At 44.0% G+C, this 22,044-nt stretch overlaps 1 protein-coding gene across 1 annotated transcript in view; it reads right to left on the minus strand.

Annotated features, from left to right (window-relative positions):
- Nucleotides 1-22,044, minus strand: part of LOC124622294 (gamma-aminobutyric acid receptor subunit alpha-6-like) — a 118,336-nt gene that overhangs the window by 19,510 nt on the left and 76,782 nt on the right. Inside the window, exons 8-9 of the mRNA XM_047147965.1 lie at nucleotides 21,502-21,692; nucleotides 3,363-3,449 (exon numbers count right to left, since the gene is read on the minus strand). Of these exons, the coding sequence (XP_047003921.1) occupies nucleotides 3,363-3,449; nucleotides 21,502-21,692 (278 nt within the window). The remainder of the gene's footprint in view (nucleotides 1-3,362; nucleotides 3,450-21,501; nucleotides 21,693-22,044) is intronic.

Below are 22,044 nucleotides of genomic sequence, written 5' to 3' on the forward strand. Positions count from 1 at the left end.
ACGTGTATTCAGAGGATTCTTTGATGACACTGATCATTATTTAATCTGCAGAGAAATTGGGATTGTGAGGCCGAAAGTGCAGGAGGTCAGGTCCATATGTAGGAGGATAAGAGTGGAGAAACTTCAGGATAAGGAAATCAGGCACAAGTACGTAACAGCGATCTCAGAAAGGTACCAGTTGGTTGAATGTAGTCAATTACAGTCATTGGTAAACGAATGGACAAGGTACAGGGACACAGTACTAGAAGTGGCTAAAGAATGTCTTAGAACAGTAGTGTGTAAAAGTAGGATGAAGCAAACAGCTTGGTGGAATGACACAGTCAAGGCAGCCTGTAAAAGGAAAAAGAAGGCGTATCAAAAATGGCTACATACTAGAACTCAGGTAGACAGAGAAAGTTATGTTGAAGAAAGAAACAAAGCCAAACAGATAATTGCAGCATCCAAGAAGAAATCTTGGGAAGGCTTTGGAAACAGGTTGGAGACTATGGGTCAAGCTGCTGGAAAACCATTCTGGAGTGTAATTAGCAGTCTTCGAAAGGGAGGTAAGAAGGAAATGACAAGTATTTTGGACAGGTCAGGAAAACTGCTGGTGAATCCTGTGGATGCCTTGGGCAGATGGAGGGAATGTAGGTGAAAATACGATCAGTAATGTTTCAGATTTCGAGGTAGAATGGGATAGGAATGATGATGGAAATAGGATCACACTTGAGGAAATGAAGAAAATGGTCAATAGATTGCAGTGCAATAAAGCAGCTGGGGTGGATGAAATTAAGTCGGAACTCATCAAATAAAGTGGAATGTCAGGTCTTAAATGGCTACACAGGATAATTGAAATGGCCTGGGAGTCGGGACAGGTTCCATCAGACTGGACAAAAGCAGTGATCACGCCAATCTTTAAAGATGGAACAGAAAAGATTGTAACAACTACAGAGGTATCTCTTTAACCAGCGTTGTGGGTAAAATCTTCTCAGGTATTGTTGAAAGGAAAGTGCGAGTATTAGTTGAGGACCAATTGGATGAAAATCAGTGTGGGTTTAGGCCTCTTAGAGGTTGTCAGGACCAGATCTTTAGCTTACGGCAAATAATGGAGAAGTGTTACGAGTGGAACAGGGAATTGTATCTATGCTTTATAGATCTAAAAAAGGCATATGACCGGGTTCCTAGGAGGAAGTTATTGTCTGTTCTACGAGATTATGGAATAGGAGGCAAACTTTTGCAAGCAACTAAAGGTCTTTACATGGATAGTCAGGCAGCAGTTAGAGTTGACGGTAAATTGAGTTCATGATCATACAATGTAAGCTTTCACGGCCGGTATTGTCTTCACTTAAATCTTCCGGGCTGATAGGCCGTGGTCGAAGTATAAAACTGTCTCCTGACGTTTCGTCTCCGACTGCGGGAGACAACAGTTCGCCGTTTTGCCTCCGAGGATGTCTCCCGCAGTCGGAGACGAAACGTCAGGACACAGTTTTATACTTCGACCACGGCCTATCAGCCCGGAAGTTTTAAGTGAGTTCATGGTTCAGAGTAGTTTCAGGAGTAAGACAAGTCTGCAACCTGTCTCCACTGTTGTTCATATTATTTATGGATCATATGTTGAAAACAATTGACTGGCTGGGTGAGATTCAGATATGTGAACACACAATAAGCAGTCTTGCATATGCGGATGACTTAGTTGTGATGGCAGATTCGATTGAAAGTTTGAAAAGTAATATTTCAGAGCTAGATCAGAAATGTAAGGACTATGGTATGAAGATTAGCATCTCCAAAACGAAAGTAATGTCAGTGGGAAAGAAATATAAACGGATTGAGTGCCAAATAGGAGGAACAAAGTTAGAACAGGTGGACGATTTCAAGTACTTAGGATGCATATTCTCACAGGATGGCAACATAGTGAAAGAACTGGAAGCGAGGTGTAGCAAAGCTAATGCAGTGAGCGCTCAGCTACGATCTACTCTCTTCTGCAAGAAGGAAGTCAGTACCAAGACTAAGTTGTCTGTGCACCGTTCAATCTTTCGGCCAACTTTGTTGTATGGGAGCGAAAGCTGGGTGGATTCAGGTTACCTTACCAACAAGGTTGAGGTTACGGATATGAAAGTAGCTAGGATGATTGCAGGTACTAGTAGATGGGAGCAATGGCAGGAGGGTGTCCACAATGAGGAAATCAAAGAAAAACTGGGAATGAACTCTATAGATGTAGCAGTCAGGGCGAACAGGCTTAGATGGTGGGGCCATGTTACACGCATGGGAGAAGCAAGGTTACCCAAGAGACTCATGGGTTCAGCAGTAGAGGGTAGGAGGAGTCGGGGCAGACCAAGGAGAAGGTACCTGGATTCGGTTAAGAATGATTTTGAAGTAATAGGTTTAACATCAGAAGAGGCACCAATGTTAGCACTGAATAGGGGATCATGGAGGAATTTTATAAGGGGGACTATGCTCCAGACTGAACGCTGAAAGGCATAATCAGTCATAAATGAAGATGATGATGATATACTTAACACATATGGTACGCATATGCAGACATATTCCACCAGTCTCCCCAGCAAATTTCGCTCTGCTGTACGATTTTCAAGTTGCTCAACGTTCATGACGTCATATCTTTTGAACTATGTGATGTACTTTTGCCAGAATATACGGCGATATATCAGAATACTGCCAGAAAAACGTGTCACGAATACAGTTAGTAGAAAAGAGGTAGTAAATTAAAACGTCGTACTTCATGGGGCACTTTTACTCCATGAACAGCGACTATGTATTTTTTCTTTTCACCATTTTGTTTCATAAAGGTTTGAAATTATGCATATAGTTTGCTGCAAATCACTAAGTGCTCTCATTCTCAAATGCTGGTTGACTAAAGTAAAGGTGTTCGCGCGTATTGAGCTACGCTGCTTTTTCACCCCGCCCCCAGCCTTTGATAGTTAGGCGGGTGTAACTCTACAGCGATTCTTTCCAATCAGTAAGTGGTTTGTGGCTCAGATGGCTCTGAGCACTATGGGACTCAACATCTTAGGTCATAAGTCCCCTAGAACTTAGAACTACTTAAACCTAACTAACATAAGGATGTCACAGACACCCATGCCCGAGGCAGGATTCGAACCTGCGACCGTAGCAGTCCCGCGGTTCCGGACTGCAGCGCCAGAACCGCTAGACCACCGCGGTCGGCAAGTGGTTTGTGCCATCTTTGCTTGAAATAGGTCCAGTGTTTTAGGAGGAGCTGTGCAGGGTACATACACACATACACACATTTTTATAATATGTATGGCTACGGATTCTGCGTGTCTGGAATGACGTTCAGAGCGATGATCGCAAGTTGATGTGTCTGTACGTAAACTGTTTACAAGCGCACGTCACGGCGATTGCATTACCTGTGTTCCCTCGTTTGCCAGCTCGACAACGAGAGCAGGCACTGCCGGAGGTCCTTCAGGTGCTGCAGTGCTCTTGGGCTTCTTCATCTGTAACACACCGAAAGAGACATAATTACACAGAAGGTGACTTCACCGGCTTCTTATTTTCCTCTATTTTATGCTGAACGGTCTTCCGAAGTTTACATGAAATTAATCTATCTGATGATAACACAGTGCATCGGGCGACGCTGCAGGGCAGTTCCGATGTTAAATAATTGTATTCCCATTGTTTTATAGAAAGAATACATTTATGTAGCAGATTTTTCCTTTTTTTCACGTAACTAATCTTTACATTTCTGTGGTTTTATACAAGGCGTCGCGCCTAACCTTTTCATCTCAAATAACGTTTGACTTTTTAAACATACTTCTAATCTCGTTTCACTTAGGCAACAAGTAACAATCGGTTCTTGAAACAATGGCCAATACGTTTCGCAATTTCACTGATCACCGAAATGCAGGTGTGATGGAGCTACAGCATAATTTTGCGCCAGAACAGCAGATACGTTTGAGACAAATCCTTTGATATAACTCTTTTGCAGGTCCGACAAGAAATGACAAGCTAAAAAGAAACTGGATGTGGGGATTTTTCTGCTGTTGTCGGCAGCCGTTTGAATGACGCCGCGCCGGGGCGTTTACGCCAGTCTCCACGGAAACTTGCACTGTGAGGATGCAAAGCAAAGTCAAGCTTGAGGTTAGACTTTACAAACAATTAATATTGCCTGTACCAAAGAGGACGTTATTTCGCTGAAATTCATTCGTCCTGATTTAAGACCTGATGAAGTGTCTCATGTCTGGGCAACGCAGATTTGTCTTCAGGCCCAGGAGAAAGACAGGCCGCAGCAAGTGACACTGCAGGTCTTACAAATGTCAGCAGCCGTCTCCGGCATAGAGCGAGTAACTATTTAAGACGAGTTTAATTTATCGGCGCCGTTAAATGAATGCAAGGCCTCGGTTGCATACGATAAAGTTAAGACCTTTAGTGTGTTTGTTTTCACTGACGTATTGATTTCACATGGCCCTACACGTGAAGTATGTCGCACAAGGCGACTAGTGCGACACGACAAGTTCGTTGTGGGGCCCGTATTTCCAGTGCGCCCCGTTACTGCTAAGAGTGACGTAAACATCACGTAATGCTTACTTCGGCAGAACTACTTTCTGTGGAGAGTGGAGTAAACTTTCGGGCCGCGTACCTTTAAAACGGGTGCAACAACAGCACGAAACTCCCTACATTCAGTTTATTGTTGCTCTGTGATCCCTTACCAAAGCCACAAAGAGTTACATCACTGAATTTTCCTCATGGAGATCTGCTGTTCTGGAGCAAGAACATACCACAGTTCAATTGAAAGAGAACTTCATGCCTTTAGGGAATGATTAAAAAAGTTGTAAAAATATGTTGATCTTAGTTTCACGAATCCCTGGTCACTATTCGTACAGGTGAAAAGAGATTATAAACATTTTAACTAGTCAAAAGATATGAGATGAGAAAGTGAGGCTGCACAGTCCGCCTACTTCCCTCCACTACATCATCAATAACGTCGGAGAAGTAAATAGGTGTACCATATGTCTCTACACATTGTATAATACTCTATTAATAGTATTATTTTGATATGATACTGATGTTAAGGGTGTACCAACTGTGTAAATGCAAGTTATGTTTGGCCATATGCATTTCTCCTCAACTGATTAATAAGCGTCTTCAGTGGCCTGAAGCAATACATATTCACACATATACGGAGCACTTCTCATTTACGTATATTTTATAAATATTTAGCAATAAATAGCATTAACACTGGTAATTTTTGTCTAAATATAAGCTTATTAATTATGCTGTGTTGCTATACTTCATATATCGTTGCTTTTCCTTCGGTGAAGCTGCTCTGCTGATTCCAGTACTATAATATGACAACACAGCACACTGTTAGTTCACTCACTTTTCCAAAAATACAGTGGGAATTCAGTTTTGCAAAGACAGAGCTACATCTACATATTGTTGCTATTGTTCCTTTAACAGCCATTGATCGTTGGCGAAAACCAAGAGATCTAAAGATGTACACTATGAACAGCATTCTTCTTGTTATATTTTTCCAAGTAGTGAATATATATATATATATATATATATATATATATATATATATATATATATATATATATATATATATATATACTCAGTGACGAGTTACCACGGAGTACTAAACAGTAAGACAAATACTACATCATAATAACAAAAATCCGCAAATCGTTTAACATTTTCATTTCCACTGTTACCTGTGGCAAAAAGAGAAAGAAAGGGTCGGCATTGTTGGGTGGGAGACACCGTGGAGGAGATTCGGCCGCCGGACTGGAAAAGATTTATTCCTCTGAACTGCCTTCATTGAGTGTAGGTAACTTTAGTGCATATTTGTATAGTGCTGAGTAATGTTTGTGTTGTATGATGAAGAGACAAGGGAGAGGGTGAAAACTATGGTGTCGGCACATGCACAGCAGCAGGTTCGAGACCGTTTTTCGACACATTTCGCACCCCCCTCCCCCGTCCCCTGCCTTTTTCCTCGCACACTTTCATTCGTGTCAGTTTTCCCTACCAAGTTTGAAACACAGTACACAAATTCCGCACTTGGACACCCGTGGCGCTCCTCACAGTTTGGCATCCAAGCTGCCGCTTCTAATTGTGATATGTCCTGCACAGAAGTCTTATAGTCATAGCGTCCCTCTCATTATGGCGACCCAAGAGGAAGCTTGTGTCGCTTGGGCCTTAAACCGGCCCTGGGCACATGGCCTATTCCTCTCGACTATCACCAGGGGGGTCGCCGGGTAATCGCCAGAGTCAATGCCTCTCAGTCCATGAGCCTCTGTGGAAAGGGTGGGAATTTAATCCAGGAAATCCGCGCAAACTCTGGTGATCAAAAAATGGTTCAAATGGCTCTGAGCACTATGGGACTTAACATCTGTGGTCATCAGTCCCCTAGAACTTAGAACTACTTAAACCTAACTAACCTAAGGACATCACACACATCCATGCCCGAGGCAGGATTCGAACCTGCGACCGTAGCAGTCCCGCGGCTCCGGACTGAGCGCCTAGAACCGCTAGACCACCGCGGCCGGCTCTGGTGATCAGGAACCGTCTGTTACCACCTCTCCGCCGGACGGAGTGACCGAGCGGTTCTAGGTGCTTCAGTCAGGAACCGCGCGACCGCTACAGTCGCAGGTTCGAATCCTGCCTCGGGCATGGATGTGTGTGATGTCCTTAGGTTAGTTAGGTTTAAGTAGTTCTAAGTTCTAGGGGACTGATGACCTCAGAAGTTAAGTCCCATAGTGCTCAGAGCCATTTGAACCACCTCTCTTCACCTTACCGATCAAAACTGGCAGTGATAATTTCCGCCATCAGCAATCGAACTGACAACCTTAGAGCCGAGTGCCATCACACAAGGCTGCGTTAGTGACATCGGTTAAGGAGAGGTATTATCCGTAATACAACGTTATTGAACTTTCACGTTTGGGAAAATATGTACCAGACAGAGCTACATCGAAATATTGCTCCTATTGTCCCTTTAACAGCCATTGATCGTTGATGAAAATAAAGAGATCTAAGTATGTACGCCTATGTACAGTATTGGTCTGATTACATATTTCAAAGAAGTGAATACATATTTTCCGACAAATGACATGTCGATCCACCCACGCAGATCGTAGATCTGAGACGTGACAGTAGTGTATCGTCTCACTACACATACTCGTCTCACTGATAATAAGCTGGTGAATTAAAATAACATAGGAAAGAAGGAATTAGCTGGAGTCATATGTAGAGGGACGCAAAATTTTGTTAAAGTGGGACTGGTTCACGGCCTCATTATAGTGATTTTCTAGTCGCTGATGATGAAAGTGGGAAATCGCAATATACTTGAACTTTAATTTTGTTTAATGATCTGTGTTCAAGGGTGCCTTGTCGAGGAGACGGGCGTAGCTGAACACAAAAACGTTACTCATCAGAATTCGGAATACAGCGTATGGAAGCTCGAAGGCTGGTGTAAGAATACTAACAGTGACCGAAATAAAAATGCTGGGTAGTTTGCATGAACAGATACCCATCAGTTACGACCTGATGGAACAAATGGCTCAAATGGCTCTGAGCACTATGGGACTTAACTGCTGAGGTCATCAGTCCCCTAGAACTTAGAACTACTTAAACCTAACTAACCTAAGGACATCACACACATCCATGCCCGAGGCAGGATTCGAACCTGCGACCGTAGCGGTCGCGCGGTTCCAGACTGTAGCGCCTAGAACCGCTCGACCACTCCGACCGGCCCTGATGGAACAGTCGAAGACATTGGAGAAGGGGAGATGAAAACCAATCCATCATAAAATTGCGCATTATCGTAGTTCGGAGATGGGAGAAATTCTGCCCTGTACCATTCTGGGAATGTCTCCACTGAAGCCATCTGATTAGGCTATTACGATATTAGAAGCATTTACACTTCTCATGTGGATGGTCTGACATCACTGCTGTCCAGGAAGGGCAGCAGTGAGGCGACACAACATTGCTGGAGAAAATGCCGCTGGTGTTGGAAGAGATCAACGTGCAACAAACATCAGCAGCAGTTTTGTGGCATAATAAGCTTGTCTTCTGCTCATGTCGAGTTAATAACGTCTAATCAGGTACAGTCATCTAGGCAGCAAATCTGCTTGGTATTCGCGAAGTATATTTCGATTTTTGACTGCCTACACAGACTTTAGACAATGGTAAATAATTCCGGCCGCTGTGGTCGAGCGGTTCTAGGTGCTTCAGTGTGGAACCACGCGGCTGCTACGGTCGCAGGTTCGAATCCTACCTCTGGCATGGATGTGTGTGATGTCCTTAGGTTAGTTAGGTTTAAGTAGTTGTAAGTCTAGGGGACTGATGGCCTCAGATGTTAAGTTCCATAGTGCTTAGAGCCATTTGAACCATTTTGAACCATGGTAAATAATGAGCAAAGCTTAAGCCAAGCGATATGTCGTCATTCCAAATCATGTCGGAAAGTAGAATGCTGAAACTATTCAAGAGTTCACGGCCTCATTGTTGTGATTTTCTAGTATCTGATGATGACAATTTCGTCACGACGCAGGAGAGGTAGATTAGATTATTTATGGTCTTGAAGAATACTGGATAATTACTTGCCAACAAATCTCGGACTGTTATGGCGTTGTGATTTGAAGTCCCACATAGCGGACAGCATAAATAATATGCCGCATAGCATAGCAGATTTATGGCCGCTTAGAACTGTAAATTCATATGCAGCTAACTTTTTCGTTAGTATCGGTAGCAACATATCGAGAGTAAGGAGTTACAGTCCTGTCGGTGAGGTCAGGTATGTTTAACACATGGAGGGTGTGATACACACAGGACCAACAGATAGGTCTGCGATAGGTCCACGTCCTGATACAGGCAGTTGATTCATCGTATGTTGTTTGTTAGGGTTCTGGCATTAATTATTTTCTCTCAATATGCAAGTGATCGCTTGCTTTAATCATCAATATATGTCCAAGTGATGCTAAATGTTATTGACTCTACATAAAGACAAGTATTATCTTCTCAATAATCTTCACATCGTGAGCTACATCCTTAATCTTTATATATGAATTTATTTATGGCACTCTTGTGGCCCATGTCTGCGGTCACTTTCACAACTCAAATTAATTATCAAATTAACTAATTTAACACGATTGAATTTCGAATTTCTGGTGTATCCATGTATCACCACAATATAATAAAAAACATTGAATGGTTGGAGGAGTATGAATGAGAACAGTGGTTTATTTAAGCTTACAAAAATAATGACAAGTTTTTACTCATCCTTTTATAACTACCATCGAGTTGATAAATCTTACAAAAAATGACTAACATAAATCATAAAAGGGATGGTGTTTGACTGGCAAAGCATTTATTGGGGTGGAAACAATTCAAATTCTCCCCTGAATTAACCCCTCTTACAACGCAGTCTGACTTTGTTTACATGAATCCATTGTGAGGCCCAATTCTGTTCAAATGGAATCAACTATGACCAAGTGCAGCACAAATTATGTTTCCCAGAGAACAGGGAGTGTTAATATCATTTAACAATCCTATGCCAGTGCAGCAATACTTAACTCTTTCACTTTGAGTCAGGCGGCAGCAGAAAACAGCATGCTCTGGGCGACGAGCGGCGCACTGTGCCAGCTGTAATGTTCAGACGCGTCCACACAAACTTGCATAGCATGCGGACTGGCGTTCTGGTTATGAGAAAGTGGGAAACTTTCCCATCAGTGTTCTGAAATCCCAGCAGATTTCAGGATGATATTCACCCATTCACTGGTCTGGCCATTCAATTTGACTCACACGTAGGACAGCGCATGCTGGAATTGTCAAACATCAGACAGCCGACTCAGGATGAATAAGTTCACCCTTGTGACACATGATTGTCTGAGATGATACGCAGTTCCACTGTCGGTACAGTTTGAAACCGCCACTGGCTCTTAGTCCACGCTGGCCGTTGTGGTCGGGCGGTTCTAGGCGCTACAGTCTGGAACCGCGCGACCGCAACGGTCGCAGGTTCGAATCCTGCCTCGGGAATGGATGTGTGTGATGTCCTTAGTTTAGTTAGGTTTAAGTAGTTCTAAGTCTAGGGGACTTATGACCTCAGATGTTAAGTCCCATAGTGCTTAGAGCCATCTGAACCATTTTCTTAGACCACCACAAGTTGCAGACCGCAAGACTCGCCCACTAGGGAAAGACCTGAAGTTCTCGACCAGGGGATGAGCAGAAGATGAAGCCGCAAAGAATGACAAACACTTTTCACGAAGCCTCGGTACGGGAGCGAAATTAGCAGAAAAAACCCGCCTCCACATTATAAAAACCAATCAAACTATCCTCTACTAATTGAATCTTCCCTCTTGACTGTTCTGCTAACCTGGTAGCCAATCCAGAGCCAGCACCTGGGTTCCCACGCTGGGAGAGCAAGCCTCTGCTTTGCATATGTTGATTGGAGCCAATCAATGACTCAAAATCTCTCTTGTCTGATAAAAGAAAATTTTAGACTAGGAAGGCGTCGTTCTCACGGTATGCATGGCCATCTTTCGGCAAAAAACTCTACATAAATGGGACCACAGTCCCCCATTTATGGGAGATCTAATCTTTCCAGGCCGACCATTTCCAATTTCTGAAAGAAGGCTGATAAGTTTCCCAGACATTCATGCCCGTGAAATGTTTGTTTCTGTCACTCGCTACAATACCTGGTGACTTCCTGGCTTCAGGGGAGTTACAGTCTTGCCTCCACTACACATGTGCACCAGCCGCCCTGTTTGTATTGTCCCAGCTTCTAACGTGACAATGCTTGTAGTTTCATGACCATCCCACCGTTTGCAGGAAAGCTCAGGTTACAGCAATCTCTCTTAAATGGCTTCCTCCACCCATTTCCGCCAATCAGCCACGTTTGCGATAGTCTGTCGCCTGGCCCATGTAAAATATTTTGCGAGCCGGAGCCCCCCTGCTCCGACTCCAAGTGAGAAGAGTGTAGTGCCACAGCCCGAAGTCTCTCTGCAGGTACAATTCAAAGAGCGCTGCTTCCCCGAATCACTCATACAGCCAGGCCGCTGGACACAACTGCAATTCATATTTCTCCTTGTTCTCCATTGCCTCCACGACGGTCCGTCGGGTACAACTTGTCTACAGGCTACACAAGCAGTTAAATGAACATTCTGTTCACAATTTCCTCATGTAAACAAGTCATAAACCACACATACCAAATGTAATACTGGGGAACATGACCTAAAATATGTATATTAATCTGTCCGGCACTGTAGTTACAGTGAGAGAGTGGCATGCCATTTTCTCAAATATAATCCAGTGTATTCTATTTCTATTTGCGCCTAATAGGTTAAATCAAATTAACGGAAAATATGAGGTAAAGTAATGGAAATGTTTCAGATCCGCGACTGGACTCAGGACTTTCTTGGAGATAGAACTCAGCACATCGTTCTAAATGGAGCAAAATCGAAAAATGTAAAGATAATTTGGGGAGTACCACAGGGGAGTGTCACAAGGCTGCTACTATTTTCAACTTATATTAATGATCTAATGGATAATGCTGGAGACCCCATGATGCTATTCATGGACGATGCAATTGTCTATAGGAATACAGCCACGCCAGAACACCATATCGAAATGCTGAAAGACGTGCAGAGTACCGACGAATGGTGCAGGGGGTCGCAGCTGATCTTGAATGTAATTTAATGTATGTATTTTATCGGCTATAGGACGCACTTTTATCTTCGAAAAATTGGGTCCAAAATACAGGTGTAGCTTGTACTGGAATGTCCATGTTTGATTTAAAACTCCCGCCAGTCTTAAAAATGGCCATATATTCGATGCCACGGGAAACCTATCGTTATCTGGCAACGTTGGATTCAATTGGCAGCAGCAGTGTGCCGATACGACCAAATGAGTTGCGGGGATTCACAAGCTTGCTATCACTGTCTCCCTTCAGCCCTGCCATCGAACACCCGGAACACTGTCTGTCTATGATGCTTCACCACAGTCTACGGTGCCAGTGAACTTGAACTGAAAGTGATTTGTGTTATCAGTAAAAGGACAATATTTTTGTTAGTAGCTAGTTCCGTAACGGAAAAAAATGAGAGGTATTCATATGATGCGGGCAATAAATTGAAAGTAATAGCATATGCAGAAGAACATGGAAACAGAACAGCTAAGCTGCGTTTCGGTCCTCCACCAACAGGAAAAAACCATTCGTGATTGGCGGACTAGTAAAGGAGAGCTGAAAAAAATGAGGAAGACCAAATATGCAAATCGAGGACTCAACGCAAACTGGCCAAAACGAGAAGATGAGGATTTGCAAGGATTTTAAAGGACAGTTCGGTTTTAAAATTAAGAACTTTTTACTCTGGTTTTACAATCTAATAATAAAACTGGTAAAAATGTTACCTTTTTAAAAATTGCGTAAAATTGCGGTGCGTCTTATGGTCCGTAGCGTCTTGTAGACCGTAAAATATGGTATGTATTGTGCACAAATAGACGAATAAATGCACTGCTGATTGATTAGACTACTAGTGACAAATCACTGGAAACAATAACTAACGAGAAACAACTAGGAGTAACAATCCACAGCGAGCTAGAGTGAACTGACAACACAAAACAAACAGCAGGAAAATCAGACGCCAGACTGTCATTCATTGAGGAAATGTTAAAGAAATTTAATTCACCTACGACAGACGTGGCTTACTAAACATCGTTCGACCGATTCTTCAAAACTGTTCATCAGTCTGGGACCCTTACCTTAATGCAACAGATAGGGACGATCTAGTGAAGACTGGCGCGTTCGTCATTGGAGAGCGTTACTGAGCTGGTCGATAAGCTCCAGTGGCTGAAGCTACAAGAGAGGCGTCGTGTATCACGCAGATGTTTACTCCTGAAATTTCAAGAGCTTGCATTCCAAGAAGATTCGGGCAACGTATTACTTTCTCTTACTGCCTCCAGCATACGTCTCGTGAAATCATGACGAGAAAATCTGAGAAATTAGATGTCCTACGGAGCTTTTACGACAACATTTTTCCCGCGCATCACTCGTGAGTGGAACAGAAAAGAGGGAAAGATGGTGGCACTAGAGACATCCTGTGTCACACAGCTTACAGTGCCAGGCGGAGAGCAAACGTAGATATAGACACACTTTACCTGAAGATGATGAGTATAACACTCGTCGAAATGTGGCAGTATCTCAACACAGCCACCCAGTTGGAGACTGGAATGTCTTTCATTAGCAGTGTATGCCGGAAAAGTCAACATTCACATACACTGTATTTTGCTTCAGTTAGATGAATGTCTATGTGTAGAGAACCAATTAACACTCTTGACATAAGTTTCATCTATTTATCTTTATGTTTAAACACTTCTCTATATTTGACTTACATAATTTCATCATAATCAAAAACAACTATTTCATCAAGAGCATCAATCCAGCGAACATCAACCCCTGAGCAATGAGGCAAACCAATAGCAATTACAAGTTGCCGATTTCGGGATGAGTATATACCAAAGTTACAAATACACTGGTGTGCAAAACTTAAGGACGAAAATAACATTCGCATGATGTGTGAAGTAACATAACTCGATGAAATTTGTACCATACTGAGCCGTGCGTGGCTCGTGTTCCCGCCATCATGTATTTTACACCCTGTTTTTGACGTACTTCCACCTCACTACGTTAATTTAAATTCCTACTGTCACTGAGTTGCTGCTTTGCCTGACCGTCACCGGCGCTAGCAGCCCGTATCGATATTCCCCTCTTATAGTATGTTTGCTCGACTGCTATTACTTCCCGGTCGTGGTCGGTTGTAAGGGAGTTCGGGTTGTGAGTTCGGGTCTGCCAGTCAGTTGGAACGCGTCTGGAGCGCAGTCCGGACCTGCCAGTCGGGGAGTTGCAGTGTGGCACTATTGCAGTCGGGTTGGAGCAGTGAGGTCTGCGTCTACATAGCTCGCCCGACCATTGCCGCCACGAATCACCTGAGCCGGGCCACGGTCTTGGTGGATCGTCGGTCGGTCGTACTACCGGACGACGCGTTTTGGCTCGACGATCGTTCATGAGTCCGTTGTTTGTGTATGCATCGATTCCCGATTTGTTTTCGTACATGCTTAGTTACTGTTGGGTATCGTTCAGGTCTTCGTGCAGTGTTTTTCACGTTGTGTGTGTAGTTGGCGTTATTTCCACTGACGACTATTTTAGATGTTGTCGGCATCCTGAGAGCAGTCGGAGAGCTGCGGACCAGGGAAGTTATCTCCGCCCAGTGCAGTCGGATGGGTCCGTTGGCGGTCCCTGCACAATGTCGGAAAGTGTGTGGAGCTGTCCGATCGCTACGAGCTTTGTGGTTCACCGACCCAGGACATCAAAGCTGAGTAGCGGTTTCAACTACCCAAGCCAAGTCCATTCATGTTGTGGTGGTTCGTTTCAGTGGTTTGCTATTCAAATGGCTTCTGAGCAGTATGGGACTTAACATCTGAGGTCATCAGTCCCCTAGAACTTATAACTACTTAAACCTAACTAACCTAAGGACATCACACACATCCATGCCTGAGGTAGGATTCGAACCTGCGACCGTAGCGGTCGCGCGGTTCCAGACTGAAATGCCTAGAACTGCTCGGCGGCTTGCTGTTGGGCAGGTTTTCCTATGAGCAACACCGAGTGTTTCTACTGCTGAAATTTAGCCGCCATGCGGTGCAATTAACTATATTGGTTGACTACAAGTCAAGTGGACCAGTGGAATTCTCTGCCTTGTGGCCGTTAGTGTTCTGGTTGCCTACCCTGGGCAATAACGTAATTTCAGGCAGCGTCCTTTCCTCACCTGTTGTCGCTGTCCAACATGGTGTGTCATTTTGACAGCTAATACATACTCCATTGTGGATTATCACGTTTGTAACCTTTTCTGTTTGAGTTCTGATGTGCTGATTGGGGGGAAGCAAGTCGTTGTGTCGGTCGGACCGTGGCTGTCCCCTGGTTGGGTTCCGACAGATCAAGTGTAGTTTGGCTCACCACCTGTCTCGCCTAAGTGAACGAGGGCAGACAGATCTCCCAGGAGGCTTCTGAGTGCCACCGGTGTTTAAATGTCTGTTTTCAGCTGCTTAAAATTTAAGGCTTATTGTTATTTTTTCCTTTTTCTTAAGAATTTTGGAAAATTAATTCTTTAATTTATCTTTCAAGCTTAAACATTGCGGCCTTCTGCCTTTAAAAGATTATGGTAATATATTTAAAAATTTTGAAACTTAATTGTGGCCTTCAGTCATTGGTATTGCATCTTGCATATGTTTCTTCTATCTACTTTGTTGTGATGTTTTTTGTAATTATTTTATTGCCATTTTCATTGGATTTTCTTATCTTGTTGATTTGATAAGATTTCTTGTTTGGAGGCCTTCAGCCGTGAAAGAGTTGAATTCGGTAAAGGTCCGGCTATGTGCCGCTTTGGTTGCAAAAGTGTTATTAAATTACAATTAAAAAGTGAAACTGACCCCAACCTTATTTGGCCCTTTCCACAATCCTAATTACCTGTTCTGCCCTGCTAAAATATAGTAGAGATACGCGATTTAGGATGGCGGGGCATGGTTCTTCATGCTCATCGCCACAGACGGCAGTGTATCCTCGGCAACGCGCTGCCATGCTGGCCAAATGTTGGTAAGCAGTTCTTGTGGTAGGGCGTTCCATGCCTGCACCAGCGTGACCGACAACTGCTGGATGGTCGCTGGTGCATCTGGACGCGCTGCAGAATGTCTTCCCAACGCAGCCCCACACGTGCTCGATGAGATTTAAGGCGGGGGAAGGGTAGGTCAGTTCACTTGCCGAATATCCACTCGTTCGAAGAGTTATTGCACCTGTGCTGTTCCATGCGGTAGCTCAATGTCATTCACAAACACGAAGTCAGGATCGAATGCACCCTTGAGGAGACGCCCATGCAGAAGGAGTAGCAGATTGCAGACCTTCAACAAAGGTACGAGCATACGGAATAGGTTCCCAGATGTGTGAGTGCCTCGAAGACCTTGTAAGTAATAGAACTCAGCACGTTGTCGTCGATGGCGAGTGCTCATCAGACACAAGGGTATCATCAGAAACGCCCCAGGGAAGTGTGTTGGGACCGTTTTTATTCTCTATATACATAAATGATCTGACGCACAGGCTGAGCAGCAATCCGCGGCTGTTCGCTGATGATTCTGTGGAGTACGGGAAGGGATCGTCGTTGAGTGACTGTAGACAGACACAAGATGCCTGAGACAAAATTTTTGTGTAATGCATGGCAGCTAGCTGTAAATGTAGAAGTATGTAAGGTAATGCAGATAAGTACACTCCTGGAAATGGAAAAAAGAACACATTGACACCGGTGTGTCAGACCCACCATACTTGCTCCGGACACTGCGAGAGGGCTGTACAAGCAATGATCACACGCACGGCACAGCGGACACACCAGGAACCGCGGTGATGGCCGTCGAATGGCGCTAGCTGCGCAGCATTTGTGCACCGCCGCCGTCAGTGTCAGCCAGTTTGCCGTGGCATACGGAGCTCCATCGCAGTCTTTAACACTGGTAGCATGCCGCGACAGCGTGGACGTGAACCGTATGTGCAGTTGACGGACTTTGAGCGAGGGCGTATAGTGGGCATGCGGGAGGCCGGGTGGACGTACCGCCGAATTGCTCAACACGTGGGGCGTGAGGTCTCCACAGTACATCGATGTTGTCGCCAGTGGTCGGCGGAAGGTGCACGTGCCCGTCGACCTGGGACCGGACCGCAGCGACGCACGGATCCACGCCAAGACCGTAGGATCCTACGCAGTGCCGTAGGGGACCGCACCGCCACTTCCCAGCAAATTAGGGACACTGTTGCTCCTGGGGTATCGGCGAGGACCATTCGCAATCGTCTCCATGAAGCTGGGCTACGGTCCCGCACACCGTTAGGCCGTCTTCCGCTCACGCCCCAACATCGTGCAGCCCGCCTCCAGTGGTGTCGCGACAGGCGTGAATGGAGGGACGAATGGAGACGTGTCGTCTTCAGCGATGAGAGTCGCTTCTGCCTTGGTGCCAATGATGGTCGTATGCGTGTTTGGCGCCGTGCAGGTGAGCGCCACAATCAGGACTGCATACGACCGAGGCACACAGGGCCAACACCCGGCATCATGGTGTGGGTAGCGATCTCCTACACTGGCCGTACACCACTGGTGATCGTCGAGGGGACACTGAATAGTGCATGGTACATCCAAACCGTCATCGAACCCATCGTTCTACCATTCCTAGACCGGCAAGGGAACTTGCTGTTCCAACAGGACAATGCACGTCCGCATGTATCCCGTGCCACCCAACGTGCTCTAGAAGGTGTAAGTCAACTACCCTGGCCAGCAAGATTTCCGGATCTGTCCCCCATTGAGCATGTTTGGGACTGGATGAAGCGTCGTCTCACGCGGTCTGCACGTCCAGCACGAACGCTGGTCCAACTGAGGCGCCAGGTGGAAATGGCATGGCAAGCCGTTCCACAGGACTACATCCAGCATCTCTACGATCGTCTCCATGGGAGAATAGCAGCCTGCATTGCTGCGAAAGGTGGATATACACTGTACTAGTGCCGACATTGTGCATACTCTGTTGCCTGTGTCTATGTGCCTGTGGTTCTGTCAGTGTGATCATGTGATGTATCTGACCCCAGGAATGTGTCAATAAAGTTTCCCCTTCCTGGGACAATGAATTCACGGTGTTCTTATTTCAATTTCCAGGAGTGTAGAAAAAACAATTCTATTATGTTAGAATACAGCGTTAGCAGTGTGCTGCTTGATACAGTCACATCGATTAGATATCTAAGCGTGAGGTTGCAAAGCGATATAAAATAGAAAGAGCATGTAGCGACTGTAGTAGCGAAAGCGAATGATCGATTTCGGATCACTGGGAGAATTTTAGAGAAATGTGGCTCATCTCCAAGGGTGACCACAAATAGAACACTGCCGACCGCAGTGACCGAGCGGTTCTAGGCGCTTCAGTCTAGAACCGCGCGTCCGCTACGGTAGCAGGTTCGAATCCTGCCTCAGGCATGGATGTGCATGATGTCGTTACGTTAGTTAAGTTTAAGTAGTTCTAAGTTCTAGGGGACTGATGACCTCAGATGTTAAGCCCCATAGTGCTCAGAGTCATTTGAACCATTTTTTGAAATACAATACTAGTGCGACTCGTTCTTGGGTATTGCTTGAGTGTTTGAGATCCCCACCAAGTCGGATTAAAGTAAGACATCTAAGCAATTCTGAGGCGTACTGCTACATTTGTTACCGGTAGGTTCAGTCAGCACGCAGGTATTTTGGAGATGCTTCGGGAACTCAAACGGATTCCCGGGAGATAAAACTGAGAAAAATTTAGAGAACCGGAATTTGAAGCTGACTGCAGAACGACCCTACTGCCTCCAACGTACATTTCACCTAAGGACCACAAACGTATGGGAAATTAGGATTAATACGGAGGCACTATACAATCGTTTTTCCCTCGCTCTATTTGCGAAGGAAAATGACTAGTAGTGATAGGACGTACCCTTCGCCATGAACCGGACGGAGACTTGCAGAGTATGTATGTAGATGCATATGTAGAGCACAGTGTCACAATAACGATGACCAGTGAACGTACTGTGTTCAAAGATTCGGAGGTCAGTACGCCCAAGCAACACCTGGACAACAAAACCGATCACGTTTGACAATGCAGCGCGTACCCTCGTATGGCGAAAGGCGGCACGTAGCACACCCAGCAATATTGTAGACCGTGATCGTTTTGATGGTCCACGTGTTGTGGTGTGGAGAGCAATAATGTTGTATAGGCGCCCTGATCTCCAAATCTTTGAACCGGAAAACTCGCCGGTTACATTACAGATACACTGTACTTCTTCCCCTTGTACTTCTTTTCAGAGGTGCGTTCAGTCGTAGCATCAATTTTGCTGACGGCAATGTGCGACCGCATCGAGCAGTGCAGGACAAAGAGTTCTTGGAACGCGATGAGGTTCATGTGGAACGCGTTATGAAAGGTATTGCAGAACGTCCACATGTGCCAACAACCATGCAGCATTTGTCAACCACGCTTGTGGAGGAACGGAACGCCTGCAAGAACTCTTTATCAACCTTCTGGACAGTACGGGAGAACTTTGCAGAGCATGCGGTGCCGCCTGTGGTAATCACACACTCTATTAAGAATCATGCACTGCCTTTTGTAACGTCCAGTGGACCATCATTAATCGCTATGGTTTCAGTGTAATTATTATCTTTGAACAAAAGTGTCGTTGCTGTTCGTCTTACTGCGTATTTCTTCAATTTACCTTCTATACAATACTGCAGCAGTTCTTTCTCTGTGGTCTCCAAGTTTCATCGATCTGTGCTACTTGGTAGTGACACATCATGCGAAAATTACTTTCTCATCCTTTAGCGCTAATGGAAAGAGTTCTCAAGAAGAAACGTTTATAATTTTCTTGTAAGGTTAGGGTTCACTTTTGCCTTCTATTATTTTTTATTTATTAAATCTGATCAAACTGTGGCCTTCTGAGACACCTACTGCATCGGATCAAGGCTTTACTCACATCTGTTTCATTCAGTTGCTTAAAGACTGACAATAATTATCACGCGATGTATAATAATAAAATGATGTCAATAAAATTGATAATTTTTCTAAAACAAGTTTTTAATTGATCTAATTTCATTTGGAATAATATTACTCACTAAAATTAAGAACACTGTAGAAACTGCTGAAAATAATAATAATAATATTTACAACAAGAAATGTATATCTAGAAAAACAAAACTAAAACACTACACCACAGTGGTACGACCAGAATGTTTATATGGATCTGAATGCCTAACGATGAACTATAAAATGGACAAACTAGAGGTACTGGAAAGAAGAATTATTAGAAAAATAATGGGTGCAATAAAAACTGCAGATGGTTGGAAAATAAGAAGTAATGAGGAGATCTACAAAAATATAGAGAAAATATCTGAAGTAATGGCCAAACGAAGATTAACCTTTTTTGGACATCTCTACCGAATGGATGGAAATAGACTAACAAAGCAAATACTCCTATATTTCTGGAAGAAGAAATCGACAATAGCATGGATTACAGAAGTAAGAAAAGATCTTGAAAGAAACAACATCAAAGAATCAGAAATAGCAGAAAGAAACCGTTTTAAAAACAAAATACTAAATTTGGAAGGCTTTCAAAGCAGAAGAAATAAAAAATCGGGAACAACATGGACAGAAGAAAAGAAGAGACTTCATGGGGAGAAAATGAGGGAATACTGGAAAAAGAGGAAACAACAACAAAGGAAGAAGAGGAACTGAAGTTGTTAACGTGATCCTAGTTTGTCAATACGATTGTAAATAATAATAATAATAATAATAATAATAATAATAAGAGAGAGCTTACGGATTAACTAAAAACATTTACAACAAAAAGTGCATCTCTTGGAATGCCAAAATAAAGCACTACACTGCTGTGGTAAAAACAAAGAGCCTGTATGGCAGCGAGTGCCTCTCAACGAAATGCAAGGCGGAAAAGTAGGAGATACTAGAAAGAAGAATGTTACGGGAAATGATGGGTCCAACCCAGGTTGAAACTGCCTGGAAACTTCGGAGCAACATTGAAATCTACAAAAAGGTGGAGAAAATCTCCGAGACCATGAAAATGAGAAGGTTATCATATCTAGGACACCTGTACAGAATGGACAAAACCAGACTACCGAAAAGGATGTTCGACTACCTGCGGAAAAAGAAGACAACAACGACATGGATTAAGGAAGCTCGTAAAGATCTCGAAAGGTTCAACATTCAGAAAGTTCAGATGTTAAATAGGACCATGATTCAAAATTTGGAAGGATTTCAAGTCGAAAGAACTAAGAAGACTGGAAGAGCCTGGACGGATGAACAGAAGCCACAGCACAGCATCAATATGAAGGGGAACTGGACAAAGAGGAAATTTCAGACAAAGAGGAAATGAAATTGTAGCGTGATCCTAAGTGGTCAGTTCGCAAATAAATAATAATAATAACATTGATAATAGAGCATACAAAACGTATATATGGGTGTAAAACAGTGTACTTTCACGGCATGCAGAGGTCTGAGGAAGAGAAATTTAGACAGACTGCACCAACTGGAGGCTTTGGGAAATGAGGAAAGTGTGGTGGGAGGAAAGGGTAACTATAATGGGATAAAGGATGCGTACAGAACGAAGGCAGACACTATTGCTGTTTAAGTACATATGTCGTTAGCTATTTTTTAAAGGTGCAGTTGTTAGTTGTTTCTCTGATGTAGTGAAGGAGGTCCTTTCAGAGTCTGGGTACACAGAGAAGGCTGTGAGTGATGAAGTGGGACAGAAGGGATTTACTCTAATGGTAACGAATTTTTCTGTTGTGTTGTTCAGACAAGAGCGTTAAGGCTGAGGACTTGTGTGAATATAATATTAAGGACTTCATTATTTTTTTAACCATGATTACTGTGAATTTCGTTAAAACAAGTAAGTACTCTGAAGCCTTAATAAAAATCCCAAATGCTGAAGGGAGCGTCTGCAAGTTGCTTCAGTTGCCAGCACACCTTCTGGCTGCGAGTGGCGTCCAGCTGCGTCTTGTCGATGAAGTTTATGGCGGCGTACTCTATGACGACGGCGAAGACGAAGGAGAAGCACAGGATGACGAAGTAGTCTAGCGCCGTGGCGTACGAGACGCGCGGCATCTGCGCGCGACCTCCGAACCCCATGTTGGCCATCGACAGCACCGTCATCACACCTGCCACACACGCAGAAAATGGTACTGTACTGTCTTCGTGATAAAATGATAGACTTACGCACTTTTATTTTTTCGACTTTTTTTTTTTTTTTTTTTTTTTTTTTTGACAACGCAGCGGAAACCGCTTGCAGTCCGAAGATGACCGCAGGCGAAACCTGTAATGACACCGCGTGATTGTGTCGAACAAATATAGAAATAAAAGAACATACATCATCCTCGCTAAAGATGTTTATCAATACTTACTACCAGCATTTTCCAGGAGAACCTCGTCAAATTGGAGTGTAATGTTATTAATCAGTCTGTCACGTCAACATGGATAAAAATGATCTCCAGGAGGTCTCGAATAGAAACA

This window comes from Schistocerca americana, chromosome 7, assembly GCF_021461395.2.
Source record: "Schistocerca americana isolate TAMUIC-IGC-003095 chromosome 7, iqSchAmer2.1, whole genome shotgun sequence".
NCBI lineage: Eukaryota > Metazoa > Arthropoda > Insecta > Orthoptera > Acrididae > Schistocerca > Schistocerca americana.